Source organism: Gouania willdenowi, chromosome 3 (assembly GCF_900634775.1).
Source record: "Gouania willdenowi chromosome 3, fGouWil2.1, whole genome shotgun sequence".
NCBI lineage: Eukaryota > Metazoa > Chordata > Actinopteri > Blenniiformes > Gobiesocidae > Gouania > Gouania willdenowi.
Window position 1 is genome coordinate 28711036 of NC_041046.1, and position 17716 is coordinate 28728751.

Genomic DNA, 17716 nt, shown 5'->3' on the forward strand with positions numbered 1-17716 from the left:
GAAGATTTGAAAAAAATGCATCAAGCAGAACTCCACAAATCTACATGAATGAGAAACGTGTCTTACTTGTAGAGTGCATTTCTAAACTCTGGCGTCATGAACAACGTTTGCAGAAGACTGTTCAAATAGCAGGTCATGGCTTGGTTGACTAAGCCCACGTAACCTGCAGTGGGTGCATGGGAGAACAAGTTAAATACCGTAAGAGTACAGGCTGTAGAAAGTAGCGATGCACCTAAATTCCGGCCACCAAAAAAAGCCAACCGAAACGGGGTGTTGTGAAGATGCGAGCAAACATTAAGCACGCTTGTCTGGAAATGGAGCAACTCGCCGTGGACTCGTGGAACGACTGTATTTCAATACATCTGAGCACTAAAGCATTTTCTGAGCAGAGTTTACAGAGCACGTAAATGTGATTTATATTTCTGTCACGCCAACATTTTAGATACGTGTGGCCCTCTGGTCAACACGAACACTGCAGCCTGACGCACAGCCTTGCATCAGAAGCATGAATCTGGTTTCAGTCAGTCAGCTCACGTTTCACAGAGATGCTCTTTACTACATCACAACAGTACCTTGTCTGAGTTATAAAGGTCATTACTTGGATGGGATCAAACCAGTGCGCACAAGAAATGATACGCTCCACAATCAAAGCACACGGAGACGCACACGCTCTGTGACTTCAATGCAATTTGTGTTTTATTGAGAGAACACATTTAATTTGACTCTCTTCCAACAGTCCAGTCAGTTATAGGTCTGTAAACCATTAATGTATGAGTGGGAACAAGTTAAACTTTTTTTTTTTTATTGCATATTGTTGGAATGTCAGTGCTAAATAAATATTTTCATTTTTTGACTTGATTAATTCTTTGAAGCATTAATATTAATGTACACAATTGCAATGTTTTAATTTTAGTGAAGTTAGTACACACATACCCATAATCGCAATGGGACTAATAATTTGTATAACAATTTACTTCTGTGTTTCGGCTTTCGGCTTTGGCCAAGAATTTTCATTTGGGTGCATCCCTAGTAGAAAGAATGTGTAGTGTCATGAATTGGACTGCCTCCTTCAATTCTCACCCGTCTCAGATTTGTTGAGGATGGAGGAGTAGGAGTAAGATGAACTGCTGTAGTCACCACTACAGCCCACGGTGCCATCTCTGGGTAAAGGTCCTATTAATCGCTCTTGGGAACTGTCGTCCATTCCACTGCTATCTGCTGTACATGACTCATCCTACAAACCAAAATAAAGGAGCTCAAGTTTACATATAAACTCATCCTAATGCTTTTTCAAAATGTGTTTCACTTACAGATGCTATTTGGGGCTGCTCTCCATCTTTGTCCGTTAGCTGGAGGAAATTTTTCTTTCCCCCAGGCTCAAAGCCTGAGTTTAAGAGGGACAACTCACCACTGTGATCAAGTGGTGCCTGAAAAGAAAAAAAAAAAGCCACCTGAGCAAACAAGATGCATGGGGCAGGGGGGAGGCATGAAAATGACAAAGCAATCAGCAAACATTCAGACCACCAGATAAAAGAGAAACTTGTGAAACTTAGGATTGGGACTGAAATCCTTGTTATTAAATTCACCAGCACTTTTAAGTGAAATTGAGAAAGATGTAGCACAGCTGTCTTTCCCTTAAATCAAACAGACAATGAGCTAGTGATGTGTTCCTTTGGAAACATGCTGCAGCCTAATCCACTGACCTACTCAGTGAGATAAGAGACAACACCTGGCCTTGGCCTGGGTCAGGAGCAAGATTAGCCTGGGCTCATTAACCAAAACAGAATATTATGTATACAAGGGACAACAGAATGAACTCAACACTGGCTGACTGAGCGCATCATCACTGCATTCGATCTAAAACTAGTATATAGAGAATTTTTGTATACTCTTTTTTCACACACTATTCTCTATTTTGAAGCTGATCATGATGCAGCCAATCAGGGTGAATGTAAATACAAGGTATAAGTTATTAAAACACACACCAGTTTACCAAAAATAATCAACTAAACCAAAATCAAATGTTGTCCTGCCACTATGAAAGGTCAATTGACTTTGGCATTATAGAATAAACCCATATTTTTGCACCATTATGTTGACATTTTTTCAAATTTTCGCCTCAGTTTAAGTTTTGATGCCAGACATGCAAAGAAAATAACAATTAATTCAATGTGTTAAAACAATAAAGCTGAATTCACAATTAACCAAACAGCAAGGCAGATGTATGGGATTAAAGAGAACCATGTCTGACCATGTCTTGTGTATTTCCCCATGCAAGGTCAAAGGAGCCATTCACATATCCGGCTTTGTGAGCAACATCTTCATAAAGTTTGGACAGAGCAGTGGAAGCTGGGAGGTTAAAGGTGAGCCTCTCGTTCACCGTCTTTGCACTGGTGATGTCCTGAATGATACACAGCACTCTGGGCTCCTCAGCTGCATTGTGGATCTGCTCAACAGTAACAAAGACAAGAACAAACCTTATTATGACAATGCGTTTGGATTTCTTGAATTGTCTTCAAATTATAATTGATACATGATTGTATTTTGTTAATGAATTTTTGTAGACTTGATTTAAGGGCACCTTATGTGCTAAAAAGGTACCTTCAAATTCGGGATGTCCCGATACAACTTTTTCATTTCCGATACGATATCAATATTGCAGCCTTGCATATCGGCCGATGCCGATACTGATCCGATATCAGCATGAATCATACATGCTTTTTTTTTCTTCTTTTATAAAAAAAATTATAATTACTTATTTTCTCAGAGAACAATAGTCAGCAACAGTAGGTATGAGAAAAAGTGACCCATTTATTATTAGCCAATTGGTTACATGAAATTTAACGTTCAACATAATATCTACAATATTCTACAATTGAATAAAATAAAAAAAAAATTTTGGGGGGTAAAAAAATAAAAAATCGGAAAATACAGAATTTTGAATTTGATATTTGTTTTCAGGCTACTATTGGACCGATAAAAAGGGAAAAGGCTGCGACTGCTACTTGAAAGTCTGTTTTAATTTCTACCTTAAACAATCCGTTTGTGCATTGCATTGTGGGATTTGGAGTCCCGTAAACTGATCCATACAAGTATCTATTTAGTTCATTCTTTCCGTGATTTCTTGTTTTTTTTCGCCAGACAAGGAAGGCAGTAAGTTCGTTCCCGGTATTCTCCGTGATATCCAAATGAAGTAAAAATACATCTATGCACCCATCTCCGTGACTCCATATCCCACAATGCAGTATGCAAATATTTCAACATATGGACTGTTTATGGATGAGACAAAAACAAACTTTCAAGCATCAATTTCTACCCATTTCCTTTCTTTTTAAATATATGATCAACAAACAAGACCATTGTTCCTCCACTGTGGCTCATCACTGTTTGATATAGATTTGGTCATTTCACACTGGTTTCAAGAGGTCAGTCACTTATCTTATTTGCACGAGACATTTAGTCAATTTACCAAGAAACAAGCCTGCATGTGTTTGAACAGGTTCCATGCACTGGTAGTCTACAGAAAAACATGAACAGATTTTTACAAATTATCCAGATTTACCCACAATCTGTCTCAAAACACAGGCCAAGAAACTGCTGACTCATGAGTTACTGTACATGCATACTTCCAGTAGAACACAAGCTTTTCAAGTTCAACAGGAGTTTCAAGAGGCAACAAAGTCACCGTCATTGTAAACACACCCAGTAGTTCATCATCAGATGTGTGGCCTCATGCACACCGACACTTGAAAACCCTAGGCCTGACATTTGAAACCAAGCTAAGCACTTCAGTGAGTTTATAGTTGGGAACGGTTCATCTATTACATTAATAATACTAGTAGCGGAGAATAAAACATTAAATATGATTACGCGGCTGTTTATGCATATAATTTTATTACAGAGTAGTTTCTGTGACAAACACAAAGATAAAAAATGTTGCCACTAATCAAGAGCCCTGAGTGAACGTCACCTTACAGCAAGGTATCAATCACCTCTTTATCTTCTTTAAAATCAGTCCACGACAAAAGTTTTTCTCAAAATCCTCAAAAACGCTGTTTTTTTTTCACCAAAAATTGTCCGAATGGAGGATTTTCTTCATTACCTAAAATCCCCTTATTAGTACCAATTTTTTGATGCATGAATTGTTGCTGGGTTATGAATTCAGATTTAAACCTACATAAAATAAAAGGTATCAATGGTCCACCTCCTTTCCTTTTTTAAAACCAGTCCGCAACAAAGTTTTTTTTCAAAATCATCAAAAACGCTGTTTTTTTTATTACCTGGAATCCCATTAGTACGGCCAGGACAACGATTGACGTAATCGATGACGCCAATGCAAAATATGCACGCCGATGTGTTGTCCGACCAAAACAAAGATGGGGCGCCGGAAATTAACGCGAGTGGCTTCTCCAAGTTTCAAAAGTGCAAGACAGTTAAGACATGCACTCGTTTGTCGAAGGTAGCTGTTCCCCGTAACCCTCGTCCTTTATCCCGGGTGTGACCGGACGGTAACGCGTTGACGGGACAAGGAGCAAACACCCGCCGTGACATCAAGCACGCGAGCGTACACGCACATACACGCATGCGCACACACAGAGTTTAAGAAAAATGTGAGGCAGAGTATATTACTTGAAGTTGTTGTTATTTTCATGTCAATGAAAAATTAAAAGATGCACTTTTTTCAGTAAGCCAACCTATATGTTTTCAACATAAATCTTAAATTCTGTTGGATCAGGAAGCAGGAAGGACACCATGACAGGCTGCCGGCTCCCACTGCTTTTTTATTTTTTATTGAAGGCTACCTTTGACTCTGAATACATTATTTTGTACTTTTATATTCTTACTTGAACTTTATTTTGGAATTTTGAGTTGAAGAGCAATAAACATATTGAAATGTTAAGGAATTCATGTTTTTTTTTTTTTAATTTTTGATATGTAAATAAACGTATAAATTACATTTGGTCAGTTAATGGGGAGATAATCAATAATCGAATTGAACTGGAAAAATGAATAGTTAGATTAATCAATGTATCGGAAAAAATAATTGCTAGATTAATCGTTTAAAAAATAATCGTTTATCCCAGCCCTACCCATTAATACCAATATTTTGGTGTGAGAATGGTTGGTGGGTATTGCATTAAAAGACCTACACCACTTTACACACACAGACCGACAGACGGACGGACAGACAACAAACTGATGATAATACCCTTCAGCCGAAGTTAGCCAAGGGTAAAAATGGAAAGTAGTAAAGATAGTGTGGCTGTGACACAAGTAGCAATATATATATATATATATATATATATATATATATACATACACACACACACACACACACATATATATACAGTACCGTATATATAAAAAAGTAAATGCTAGTGTTTTGGGGAGAGCTAATTGGACTAGTTTTATTATGTTGTAACTGCCAGGGGGCATCAGTAAGAATGCAACGTGGAGATGATTCAGAGTTTGTCTTCTTTATTAAATATTTACAAGGGTTGTCCTATTGTGTGTGGTTGGTTTATCATTTACGCACACGGACACAACCACAAGGTCCATTCCACACCCGATAACTCAAGAGAAACTAAAGACGCTCTGCAGATGTAGTGCTTACAACCAAACTTGTTACAGCCTAACTTGTGATTGGCTACATGAACTATCAATCAAACTATTAAAGACACACATACATTGAGTTCTTTGTCACAGGTCATAATTACTTTAGAGTAGGAGTATATTCTAGGAGCGTGACGATATCTCGATACGGCGATATATCGCAAATTTTTTTGCACGATCAATTTTTTTTTCTTTTCAAAACCTTTTCTGCTTTTTCACTTAAATGTGCAGGTAGGTCTTCACAGAAATTTTGTCACTGTTTGTTGAAGGAACCAATAAGAAAGACCCTATTTTTTGTTTACAGAAAGCACTATTGGAGATACTTATTCATTTACATTGGTATGTTGACACTTATTTACAGAAATGTTGCACTAAAATAGTGTCACTTTCAATTTATTGTCTTTCAGAGATATAAAATAAAACTTATTTTTTCACTTAATCTTTTTTTTTTTATCATAGATTATCGTATATTTATTTCTGACCAATATATCGATAATCGCAGTATCGTCATATCGTGAGATAATCGTTATTGTGAGCTTTGTACCGCGTATCGTATCGTGGGGTACCCAGATGTCCCCACCCCTAGTATATTCTTTCCATTATATTCCCCATTAATGAAGGATGACACATTATTTGTTTACATTTTTCATTGAGAAAATCAGACCATTTAATGTAATGTGCTATGTAGTGATAAATTGTTAAAGGAATACTTTTACGATGATTTTAAGCTTCACTCACACTTTACAATGTGCATCGCTGCTGTAAAGGCTCTTACAGCCCAGGCATTTTATGACAGCATGTACCGGTATGTATGGTTTGTGGTACTGAAAATGAGCACCAGCTCATCTGACAGGCTGACCAAAGATAAGGCATCTTATATTGTTGAACAGTGTGGTAAAGGTTAAAGAAGTGAAGGAATTAATGAGGCCATTCAGTACAATTTTACACAAAATTGAGCCTGGTCTGATTATTCAGAAGTATTTTCAATGCCCGGCGCCAGCTAATGGTCAACTCTACGGTCAAGATTTTTGCATCAGGGACTTTGGACACTTCGGTACTGGGCTGTGGGAAAAGACTGCTCAATTTTTACAATCAGCTTGAAATCACTCGTCTTGTGAATGTTAGCATTGTGTAGCTTATGCAGGAAATGTGTATCTCGGTTTTGGAGGAGTGACTGTATGTAAACTGCCACTTCTTTCCATTGGGTAATGATATCTGTGAGTAACATTTAACTCAGGTGTGAATTAAACTTTATGGGTGACTTTAAGTAAAACACGTACTTATTCCCACACAATTTCAATTCTCAACAAGCTACTTCATGCTTTCATTTCAAACCATGCTTTATCATCAGCACTCTCTTGCAGTCCACACACACACACACACACACACACACACCTGTGAAATCCTCTTCATCTCATCAAAAATACTCCAGAATGTCCCCTAAAATTAAGTAAAGATGGCCGTCATGAATGATGTATATCACAAATATACTTAAATAAGAAAAAAAATCAGACAACAATGAAAACAAATAAAAGAAAAACAGGGTTGGGGATTGAACTGAAACCTGCAGGCAAAAACTAATTTGGAAGGTATATTGATGTGTATCCCTCTTCAATTTCATTGCCAAGTCCACATCTGATTATTGGATTAACCAATGAGAGGATTGCTCCAGTCAGTTTCACATTATATTGATTAAGATGTACCTTTATTAATGCAATCAAAGAAATACAGAAATTAATGTTTCAGTACAAAATCAATAGCAAATGATTTACTCAACTTTTGAGGTGAATTCACATGTTGAAGAGTGCGTGATTGTTAAAATAAGATGTGGTACATAAAAATGTAGAAATGATGTAATACTGGGTTTATTCTGGTTTGTGATCTTGGTAAGGTGTGGCAGAAGCTGTATAAAGCAGCTGCAGCTGACAACACGCAGGTGTATTATGAGATGAAAGGGTTTTTTTAACAAGGACAAAAACAAGTTATCGAAAGAAAACCATGTGCAATGCAATACAGCAAGTAGATATATTGGTTAAAAACCATTGCTAAAATGAACTTGTTTTAAGTAAGTTTTTGTACTATGGGCTTATTAAATAAAACAAGTTCAGGGACATACTGTGTTTAGGTGATGATTGGGTGACCATATCCAAGTTAGCAAGTAGCTTGAATAAACTGCTGAATCATTCAAGGAACTGTTTGGAGACTAAATAGATCAGCCATTAACTTTATACACAGTAATTCAGTTAGAGTACGCCTCATAAATGATTTAATTACACAAATACTAGTTGGTAGAGCTGGGCGGTGTGACCAAAAATGTATATCACGGTCTCTTTCAAAATTCTAACAATTTCACTGTATATGACGACATTCTTTTTTTCATGCATAATCAGGTGTTCTCAACATTTTCTACTGGTTGAGAGAGGAATTACTGCAGAAGATTGACTTAGGATGGTCTATTTTACTGTCATGATGGGTGAATATTGTAGAATAATTCCACATTAGTAGTAATACAAGTTTGCATGGCCTCAGAAAATGATGCTGTTTACAAAAAAGAGCCACTTATGATTCTAATGAAGTGAGGAAATCAGAATGCAAAGACTATTGCAGTCAAAACAGCACTTTTACTGTGCAAATTTCACAAACATCTTTTATAAAACCAATACAAAACGTAGTGCAACTTGCAATTACTATAATTTTGCTTCAAGTTCAAGCCCAGGAACATTACACAGTATTCAAGTAAATCTAAAATTTGCATTAATATGGGTTTTGAGGTATATTCACATTCAAATCAATAAAATGGTTAAACAAAATTATGTAACTTGCATTAGTTATTACTTCCTTCAAAATTATTTCTTCGAAAACCATCTCAGGCTCCTCTTTTTGGCACCAGTTCTGTGTCATCATGATCTACTAGTTCTGCAGCTTCAGAGCTTTCAATGTCTTTCTTATCCATTTACACCGTAACTAACACCAGTGCACTACTGTTTACCTTCCCCCCGCCTCGCAGTCGCACCATTCCTATTTAGAAGTGTGACCATGAAAAGGGCCCAGTCTGAAACGCGGTGCAATGTAGCGTTCCGAACATTGCGTAATTAAATACACCAGTACGGCGGTATATTAAAAATGTACATCATAACTCGGGCTGAACGATTTTGGAAAATAATCTAATTTGGGATTTTTTTTCCTCAATATTGCGATTGCGAATATGCAATTATTTTTTCAAGGGCCTCTTGTCATGTATTTTACAATGAACACAAGCAATAAAACAATCTGTTTAATAATAAACAATTTCAGATTTATTTAAACATTAAATAAATATAAAATATACATTTCAAAGCACAGAATACAACAATAAAGCAAACAAATCTGTGGCTTTATCTCTTCAACATATCTAACTTCACATTTCATGAAACATGTAAACTGCACTTCTTAAACACTCTAAACAGGACAGTACAAGACAGGATAAAAAAGAAATAGTATGTAAATCAACACAAATTACTTTTAGTCAATTAATGGGGAGATAATCAAACTGGAAAAATGAATTGTTACATTAATCAATACATCGAAAAAATAATCGCTAGATTAATCGTTTCAAAAATAAATCGTTTATCCCAGCCCTATTTCAACTTATGAGTTACCTTGACTCCATGTCAACATTGAACTGTTCTGCAAAGCTGCATTTAGGACAATTTCATGAAATAATTTATGAACGGTATTATTGCAGTCCAAACAAATCTGACGTTGCACACCCTTGAACCAAGCAGCAGCCATGTTGAAAGTCTCAGGTCAATCTCAGCCTGATTCGCAGAGATATTTGAGGAACACACACAGACAGTCACACAGACAGTCACACAGACAGTCACACAGACAGACACACAGACAGACACACAGACACAGAGAAAGACAGACAGACACACAGACAGACAGACAGACACACAGACAGACAGACACACAGACAGATTCCTTGCTTTATAGATAGATGTATAAAACAGTAGCTGTTTTATACAGAATTATTTAAAAATACAAACAGGTTTAAAATATTTTTGACAACAATAATTAACACTTTTAGACTTGAACAGTGGCTTTAGAATGAACAGTTAAGATGTCTTATGAAAATAGGCGTTCAGTTATGATCATTAAATGTACATTCAAATGTATTTTTGTTTAAGGTATGACGAGATATTCTAAATGTACCATACTCTTTGGGAAGCAAACAATCAAATAATTGGTAAATTTCTAAATAGTTTCATGGCCAGGTGTGTGTTATTTCCTCATTATCCAAGACAAGAAGCAGATAAATCATTCCACCATGTCTGGAATTTGTGTTTCTCAATGTGAAGAGCTGTCATTATCACTATGGCCAACTTTAATTAGACTGAAAAACCAAAACAAACCCAACAGGGAGTTAAAAAAAAAACTTTTAGGTGTGGTCCAGAATCTACTGTTTGCTACATTTTCCTAAAAAGAAAACAACTGGTTTGCTGGACAGACTTGTCAGGAAATGTTTTTTGATTATTGCTGCCTTGGTGGTCTTGCACATTATGCAGATACCTGCGAGAGGTCATCCCCTACAGCACTATATATTCCCTTTGTGGTAAGTATTGTTAAGTGTAAGGATCCATCTCGCATAACTATAATATTGAAAAATTAAGTTTAAAAGATGAATAAAAATAAAATACAAATTTCCAAAGGCGGTTACAGACAAAATGATAGGTAATTCATAATCTAAATAGGTGAGTGGAACGAAAGTTTTTAAAAACTTAAGTGATCATTTATTTAATTTTTCTTTTTTTTTTTTAAAGCTGATATCCATGTGATGGTGAGAGGTAGGGATGTCCCAATACAACTTTTTCATTTCCAATACGACACCGATAATGCAGCCTTGCGTATCGGCCGATACCGATATTGATCCGATATTAGCATGAATAAAAAAATAATGACTTATTTTGTAGTGTGCAATGTTAGAAAAGGCTTGATCAAGTGATGTTACTCAAACAGACAACAATAGTCAGCAACAGTAGGTGAGAAAAACTGACCCATTTATGATCAACCAATTGGTTACATACATTTGAACCTTCAACGAAATATCTACAGTATTCTACAATTGAATAAATTAAATAAAAAAATCAATTTAAAAAAAAAAAAAAAAAAGGAAATTTCAATCAGATATTTATTTTCAGGCTGATATCGGACCGATATCGGATTGGGACACCCCTAATGAGAGGGAGAAGATTTTTGGCTACATAAACTCTGTTCTCAATATTTTCACCAGTATTTCAACAAAATACTATGCTCAACCACAATGACTACTAGATATGATACAAACAATATTAGTGAACACCACCCGTGAAAGGAAATGTTGTAATATGTTTTGTTAGAAGATAACGTAACTAATAATAATAATTGTAATTTTTAAATAGAATATATGTAATACAAATATAATACAAATATTTTATTTCATTTCATTTCTTTCATACTACTATCATTCCTATGCATGCTTTTTTCCTAACCGTTATTCCTGTACTCTCCAGTACTAATCTACATAGTTCTGGTGTCCGACCCACTTGCTCTCTCCTCACACTACATGAGACAAAACCATCTGTAAATATCAGCATCTATGGAGATGCTTCAAAGAATCTCATATCAATCAGTAGGACACCATGATGTTTAAAATGAGACTAGATATGACCCCAGTACATTTTATCACAACCCTGGACCTGCCTGCACTTTGACTACACACTGGACCAGCATTTGATTTAGCATTAAAGGTTGAACTAAATAACATATATAACACTAACTAAGAATGGATACCTGAACTTTCCTAGGGGCGGAGTTAGTCCGGTATGACACACTGCTCGATGAAAATTAGAGGGTACTAATAATACACTGAAAATTCAGCTAAACAGAAAACTTTTTTCACAAACAACCGGCCGAAAAATATGGTTTATTGATGAGAGAATAAAACACCGCTTCCAGCACTCTGTGTCATTGCGGACCCCTACACCGTAGCCTGACAAGCGTCTATGAAACTAACTACAATTTGTGCTTCTATGAGAGAACATACAGTATTCATTTTTACTATCTTTTAGCAGCCCAGTCAGTTATAGGCCTGTGCAATATTATTTAATGAACACATGAGGAGTCAAGATAAACCTCACTGCCATTAGGGACCAAGATGAGATCCTCAAAGCCATTGTAGACCATATGCTGGTGCAGTGGGTAGGGCTGGGCAATATGGACCAAAACTCATATCTCAATATTTTTTTCTCAAAATGGCAATATATCATATAAATATTAACAGAGAGACAACTCTGGGCTAAATGTGCTAATGCAGTGTGTCTTGTAGTGCTTGTTAACAATATCCTGGAGAAAATGTACTATAAACAGGTGTCCTTTGAAGCTCCTTCAGGTTGGCTCTATCACTATATGTTCTAACATGCACATTAGTAATAGCTTTACCTTAGGCTGGGATAAGCGATAATTTTTTAAATGATTAATCTAGTGATTATTTTTCTGATGCATCGATTATTTTAACAATACATTTTTCCAGTTCGATTATCAATTATCTCCCCAGTAATTGACTAAAAGTAATTCATACATGCTGATTTACATATCTAAAATGAAAACAAAAAAAACATGAATTCCTTAACATTGTAATATATGTTTATTGCTCTTCAACTTAAATTTCCAAAATAAAGTTCAAATAAGAATATAAAAGTACAAAATAATGCATTCAGAGTCAGAGGTAGCATTGAAATAAACTTTCCTTTTACCTTAAGAATTGTGTGTTTTTGTGTGTGTGTTGTCCTTTAGGAAGTTTAAGGGTAAAATAAAAGGTCAGACTGCAAAGGAAAAACTCCAATAGATGCCTATGTGAACAGCAAACATACATTGTCTTTAATTTACAAATCAGGAGTCACTACTAGGGTATCACAGTGGTATGTAAATGTGTTCTTCATTGCGTGTGTGCGGCTGCTGCCGCTGATGTTACAGCGGGTGTTTCCTCCTTGTCGCGTTGACGCGCTGCCGTCCAGTCGCACCTGGGATAAAGCGCATGTCTTCACTGCCTTGCACTTCTGAAACTCGGAGAAGCCACTCGCGTTAGTTATTTTCCGACGCCGCCATCTTTGTTATGGTCGGACAATGCATCGGCGCGCACATTTTGCGTCAACGTATTTGTTGCGTCGAAGTCATTGATTACGTTGACACGTTATCCTGGCCCTAGTTTTACCTTTATTCCTACACAATGACAAAATAACTGAGGTAGTGATTGGTAACGGTGACCTGATTAGGGCTGGGTAATATGGATATAAATATCTCAAAATGGCGATATAAAATCTAAATCTCGATCATTTAATTCAAATTAAGTCTTAACAGAGAGACAATACTGGGTTAAATTCGCTGATGGAAAATGTCACACAAGCTCATTTATTAACAAACAGTTGCACAAAATGTGTCACTTTTGGCTTTTTCTCCTAGAAGGGACAGCACATGTGAGTGAGTTCTTTCGTGTGGATGTTTAGCAGAAGGTCTGGGTTAGGACGCACTCAGAAATCCATCTAACTGTGCTTTTTTTGGTGTTCTGAGAAGTAGTGAAAGCAGCGACTCGTAAAACAAGTATTTCAAAACAAAATAAGCTAAAAAAAAAAATAAAAATATTGATATCGCCAAAATAGAAAACTCGATATACTGTATCTTGAATCTCAATATATCGCTCAGCCCTAGAAGTGGGCCCTGGGTTCTTTCTGACGCATGACAATGCCTTGCCTTATGTGGCAGGAGTGTATCAGCAGTTGCTACGAGATGGAGACATTGACACTATGTATGGGCCTATTGGTTCCTCAGACCTGGATCCAATCGAGCACATCTGGGCCATCATGTGTCATTCTATCCACCAACACCACGTCACTTACATCACAAACTGTCAAGGAGATGTCTGATGCTTTGATCCTAGTCTGGGAGAAGATCTGTCATCTCATCAGGAGCATGTGCAGGTGTTGCAGTGAGTGCATCGCGCGCGCGCGCGCACACACACACACACACACACACACACACACACACACACACACACACACACACACACACACACACACACACACACACACACAATATGGAATTTCCACAGGATTTTTTCCCCTTAATGTTGAGTACGATTCTGCATCCATTCTAGACCTGGGCAATATATATAGATGTTTTCTACTTTGACAATATATAAAATTACGAAATTGCCTATATCAATATATTTTCATGTTAATTCTTATTTTGTGATAAAATATTCTTTACAGGAGTCACTGCTTTCACTACTGCTCAGAAGACCATGAAAAGAACCGTTAGATGATCACTGAGTGCATCCTAACCCACAACTTCCCCTAAACAAGCCACAATACAGAACTCACTCACACATGTCTCACATATTGTGCAGCTGTTTGATAATAAATGTGTCTGTGTGGCCTTTTGCATAACCAAGTTTAACCCAGAATTGTCTTGCAGGTAAGAAATTATTGTGTAAGAAATGTCAAGATATGAGTTTTGGTCGATATCGCTCAGCCCTAATCCATTCCTCCATAGGATAAAGATTTAGATTTCAATTCTTATGTTATTTTGTTTTCAACTCATTCCACTATGGAATTAATAAAGACTGGAATATTTCATCCATGAGATCTAGGCTGTGTTGTTTTTAGCAGTGTATAACAAATGGATAATATGTTGGTCACAAAGCTAAGTTACATCTCACAGAAACTTAAAATAGACAGTTTCCAAAAGGTTATAATTGATTATTGTAGCGTTGGGCGTAACAGTTAACAGTCCGCATTTGACAGCAGGACTGGTTCAGGAAACGGATCTTTATGCACAATACTAACTTAACAAAAGTACTTCCTTGCAACACACCAGGTAAAGATGTGAGTATCTATGTTACACAGTACAGCTTCAAACACACTTCGATAAGCTCTGGATATCGCTGTACAGATTTAAAAGGCTAACGAAAGTAGCTAGCCAAATCCTGCTAGCTGGTGTTGTGTAGGTTAGCTTAGTGTTGTTGACAAACGCCGTCTTCCCGTGCTAGAAAAACACTGTGTCAGTTATTGAATATGGGTAACTTGGACGTGTTAAAACCAACTTGGAAGGCCGTGTTTGTGCAAAACAATCCTACAAAACATTTTTGTCGCTAAACCGAGTCACTCCGTCTTCAAAACTAGCTGATAACTGTTAGCTCTTCCGTTTAGCCAAGGCCGTTCACTTCGAGCTTAGCTATTAGCCGTGTAGAGTTAGCATCCAAATGCTACGCCAGATTTAGCAACTCCAAAAGTACGGTGAAAGTTATTTGTCATTGTTTCAAGTGTGTGATCCACAAGTGAAATAGATGACACTCAGACAGGCTTTCAAACCAGGACTGGACCCGTATTTAGCTCACCTCTCTGTGTACGAACTGGTTCTCTTCACTCGGCACCGTTTCCATTTGTGCGACAGTTTAGACAGGCATCTATCCGGAGCAGGATGTCAGCGGAGAAACTGTGCAGCCTTCAACACAAACATGGTTTGTGCTTGGTTTGTTTTAAGTTTTTGTGCTCGGACAACAAAGGTAAAGTTGGTAAAAGTTTTTTGGGCTTGTGGATCGCGACACTCGGTGACAGCAGCAAGCACAAAGTGTCCTGCTGTGAGAGCAGAAAAATGGCCGGTGTCTCGCTCCTGTAGCTCTGACGTCACGCTCCGTGCACACTTTGACGCGTAAAAGCACAGTGACGTTGGTGACTGCGTTTTTATTATTCAACGTTTATGGAAACAATATCGTTTGGGATTCCCCCCCGAATTTTTGTGAATCCTTCAGAAAATGAGTTACACACACATAGACTGGCACATAGACATGTACAATCAATCACAGAGACTTGATCTCTGAAACCTGAACTAATGGAGAACATGTAATTTACACAATTATTTGCATTTCTTATTGTCTTTCATTTGGCTTTGTTCGAAACCTCTTTCTTAAACATTAGTAAATACAAAATATATATATTTTTTTACCTTTTACTAATATTTTTTATTTTATTTTAATTTTTTTTTCCATTTATTTTGTGACTAAAATAGCTATATTATTTAATCAAATTAAAATACTTGATCTTAATCTGATCACACTTCCACAGTCTGATTAGCAATAGTTGCCTTTTAAAAGTACATGTTAGAGGGAAGAGGGTCAGTGTTAAAATTAATCAAACTGCATGATTATGGTACATTTAATATTGAAGTTTTTTTTTTTCTTTATTTTTTTAAAAATAAATTTATAATAAGTATACTATATAATAATATAAGTAATATTTTATAAATATGATAAACATTTTTACATTATTTTCTTAAAGCTTTAGACTTATATATTGCATAGCATTAAATTAACAGATGGATTTAAAAAAAAAAAAAAAAACAATATTTGTGTCATACTCCAATTTGGATATTGCGACACTCAATTATTTGTTATATATTTAAAAATTATTATTTTGTCATTGTTTTTAGTTAGTATAAGTATAAAGAGTTACTGAACAAATCTCTAACATCCAAAGGGGCTCTGTAGGGCTCCAAAGCTCAGTGTTTGAAGAATTTATTAACAGTAAGTATAAAATCTATTATTACATTAATATTGATCTGTTCTGTGAGTCCTTAGTTCCAATTTGTATTTCTAGTGGGCAATATTTTTGATATTGTTTCAACGATTCAGAGATTTGAAGTACATTTTGAGATTTGCCAAGGACATATTATTTTATGCTTAATAAAGGTGGATGATTTGAGTTGTTTTTTTTTTATTCTTTTCTTCAAGTCTTTGTTATAAAAAGAAAGTGTTTTGTTTGAAAAATACATTTTCAAGGGTGAACTGTCCTCTCCTTTTGAAATAAAAAAAAAAAAAAACATGGACACTCTACTCTTCTACTGGAGCACTTTACAGGGGTACTCGAAAACATTTATTAATTTATTTCCAATATGACACAGTACATGTTCATCAGACAGTTTAACCACCGGTTGTAAGTAAATCACATCAATGGAAAAAGCAAAACTACATGTAAAAGGCATTCAAAGTCAAAGTCATACATGTCAACCCAAAACAGTGTTCATACGTACCCCAACCAAAGAAAATCCATATTTTTATGTTCAGAAACCCCACCAGCATATTTTGAAGATTACCAAACTTATCACTGAATAATTAAGAGATTATTGACTTATATCTGTATTACACTTGGAAAGAGTTCTTTACTTAGTTTAACTAGCAATCACTAGTTGTATCTCTGAGGAGAATTTATATTTAGTTGTAAAATATCAGAAATTATGCACAACATGTAAGTAAAAAGGAGGTGCCAATAGAGTGATGAGGGGGTACTCGTACATTGAAAATAGGTTCATGGGTTACACGAGTCAAAAATTGTTAAGGGAATCACTGGCTTAGAGGAGAAAAAAAAGTCATTTTAAATTATAGTTTAATTTCATTTAGACAAAACTCACACTCATGATTGTAAGCTTTAGCCTTATTTTAGAATGTTTAACCTTTACAAGTTTGAAATGAATGTTATCAGAGTGACACCCAAAGCATGTGACAAGTGATCTCTCTAGGGGTGTCCCAATCCAATATTGATATTGGATATCGGTCCGACATCAGCCAGGAAACGAATAACAAATTTTATCTGGCTGCATCTAAAATCTCCGATATAAGCTCACCGATAAGTTTTCGTTGTTTATTCCCCGCCCTCAGTTGTTCCCACCATAAAATAACTGAAGCGAACTTGAATTGTTCTCTGTTTGAGTAACATCACTTGATCAAGCGTTTTCTAATATTCCACACTACAAAATAAGTAAGTATTGATATTTTATCGGCCAATACTCAAGGCTGCAATATTGGTATCGTATCGGAAGCAAAAAGGTTGTATCGGGACATCCCTAGTTCTCTCTGACAATATTAACAGAGAGAGAAAAAAGAAAATGACAAAGTAACAGTAAGTAACTTTGGTCTGTTTTCTTTTGTTTCTTTATATCTATGTGTTAACCTCAGACTTTATGAACATGAATGCTTCGACATCTCACAGCAAAAAAATCCTATAATGTGTTTGGATTATTAAGTTATTTGAGT

At 36.1% G+C, this 17716-nt stretch overlaps 1 protein-coding gene across 3 annotated transcripts in view; it reads right to left on the reverse strand.

The window, feature by feature from the left end:
- usp47 (ubiquitin specific peptidase 47) overlaps positions 1–15329 on the reverse strand; it is a 30448-nt gene extending 15119 nt beyond the window's left edge. For 2 of the 3 annotated variants that reach the window (XM_028477156.1, XM_028477147.1), the window contains exons 1-6: positions 15026–15329; positions 7009–7053; positions 2252–2446; positions 1311–1427; positions 1081–1234; positions 67–163 (exon numbers count right to left, since the gene is read on the reverse strand). In XM_028477156.1, the coding sequence (XP_028332957.1) occupies positions 67–163; positions 1081–1234; positions 1311–1427; positions 2252–2446; positions 7009–7053; positions 15026–15070 (653 nt within the window). In that variant the 5' untranslated portion in view covers positions 15071–15329. The remainder of the gene's footprint in view (positions 1–66; positions 164–1080; positions 1235–1310; positions 1428–2251; positions 2447–7008; positions 7054–15025) is intronic. The other variant, XM_028477166.1, reaches the window with a different exon arrangement.
- Between the last annotated feature and the right edge of the window lie 2387 nt (positions 15330–17716).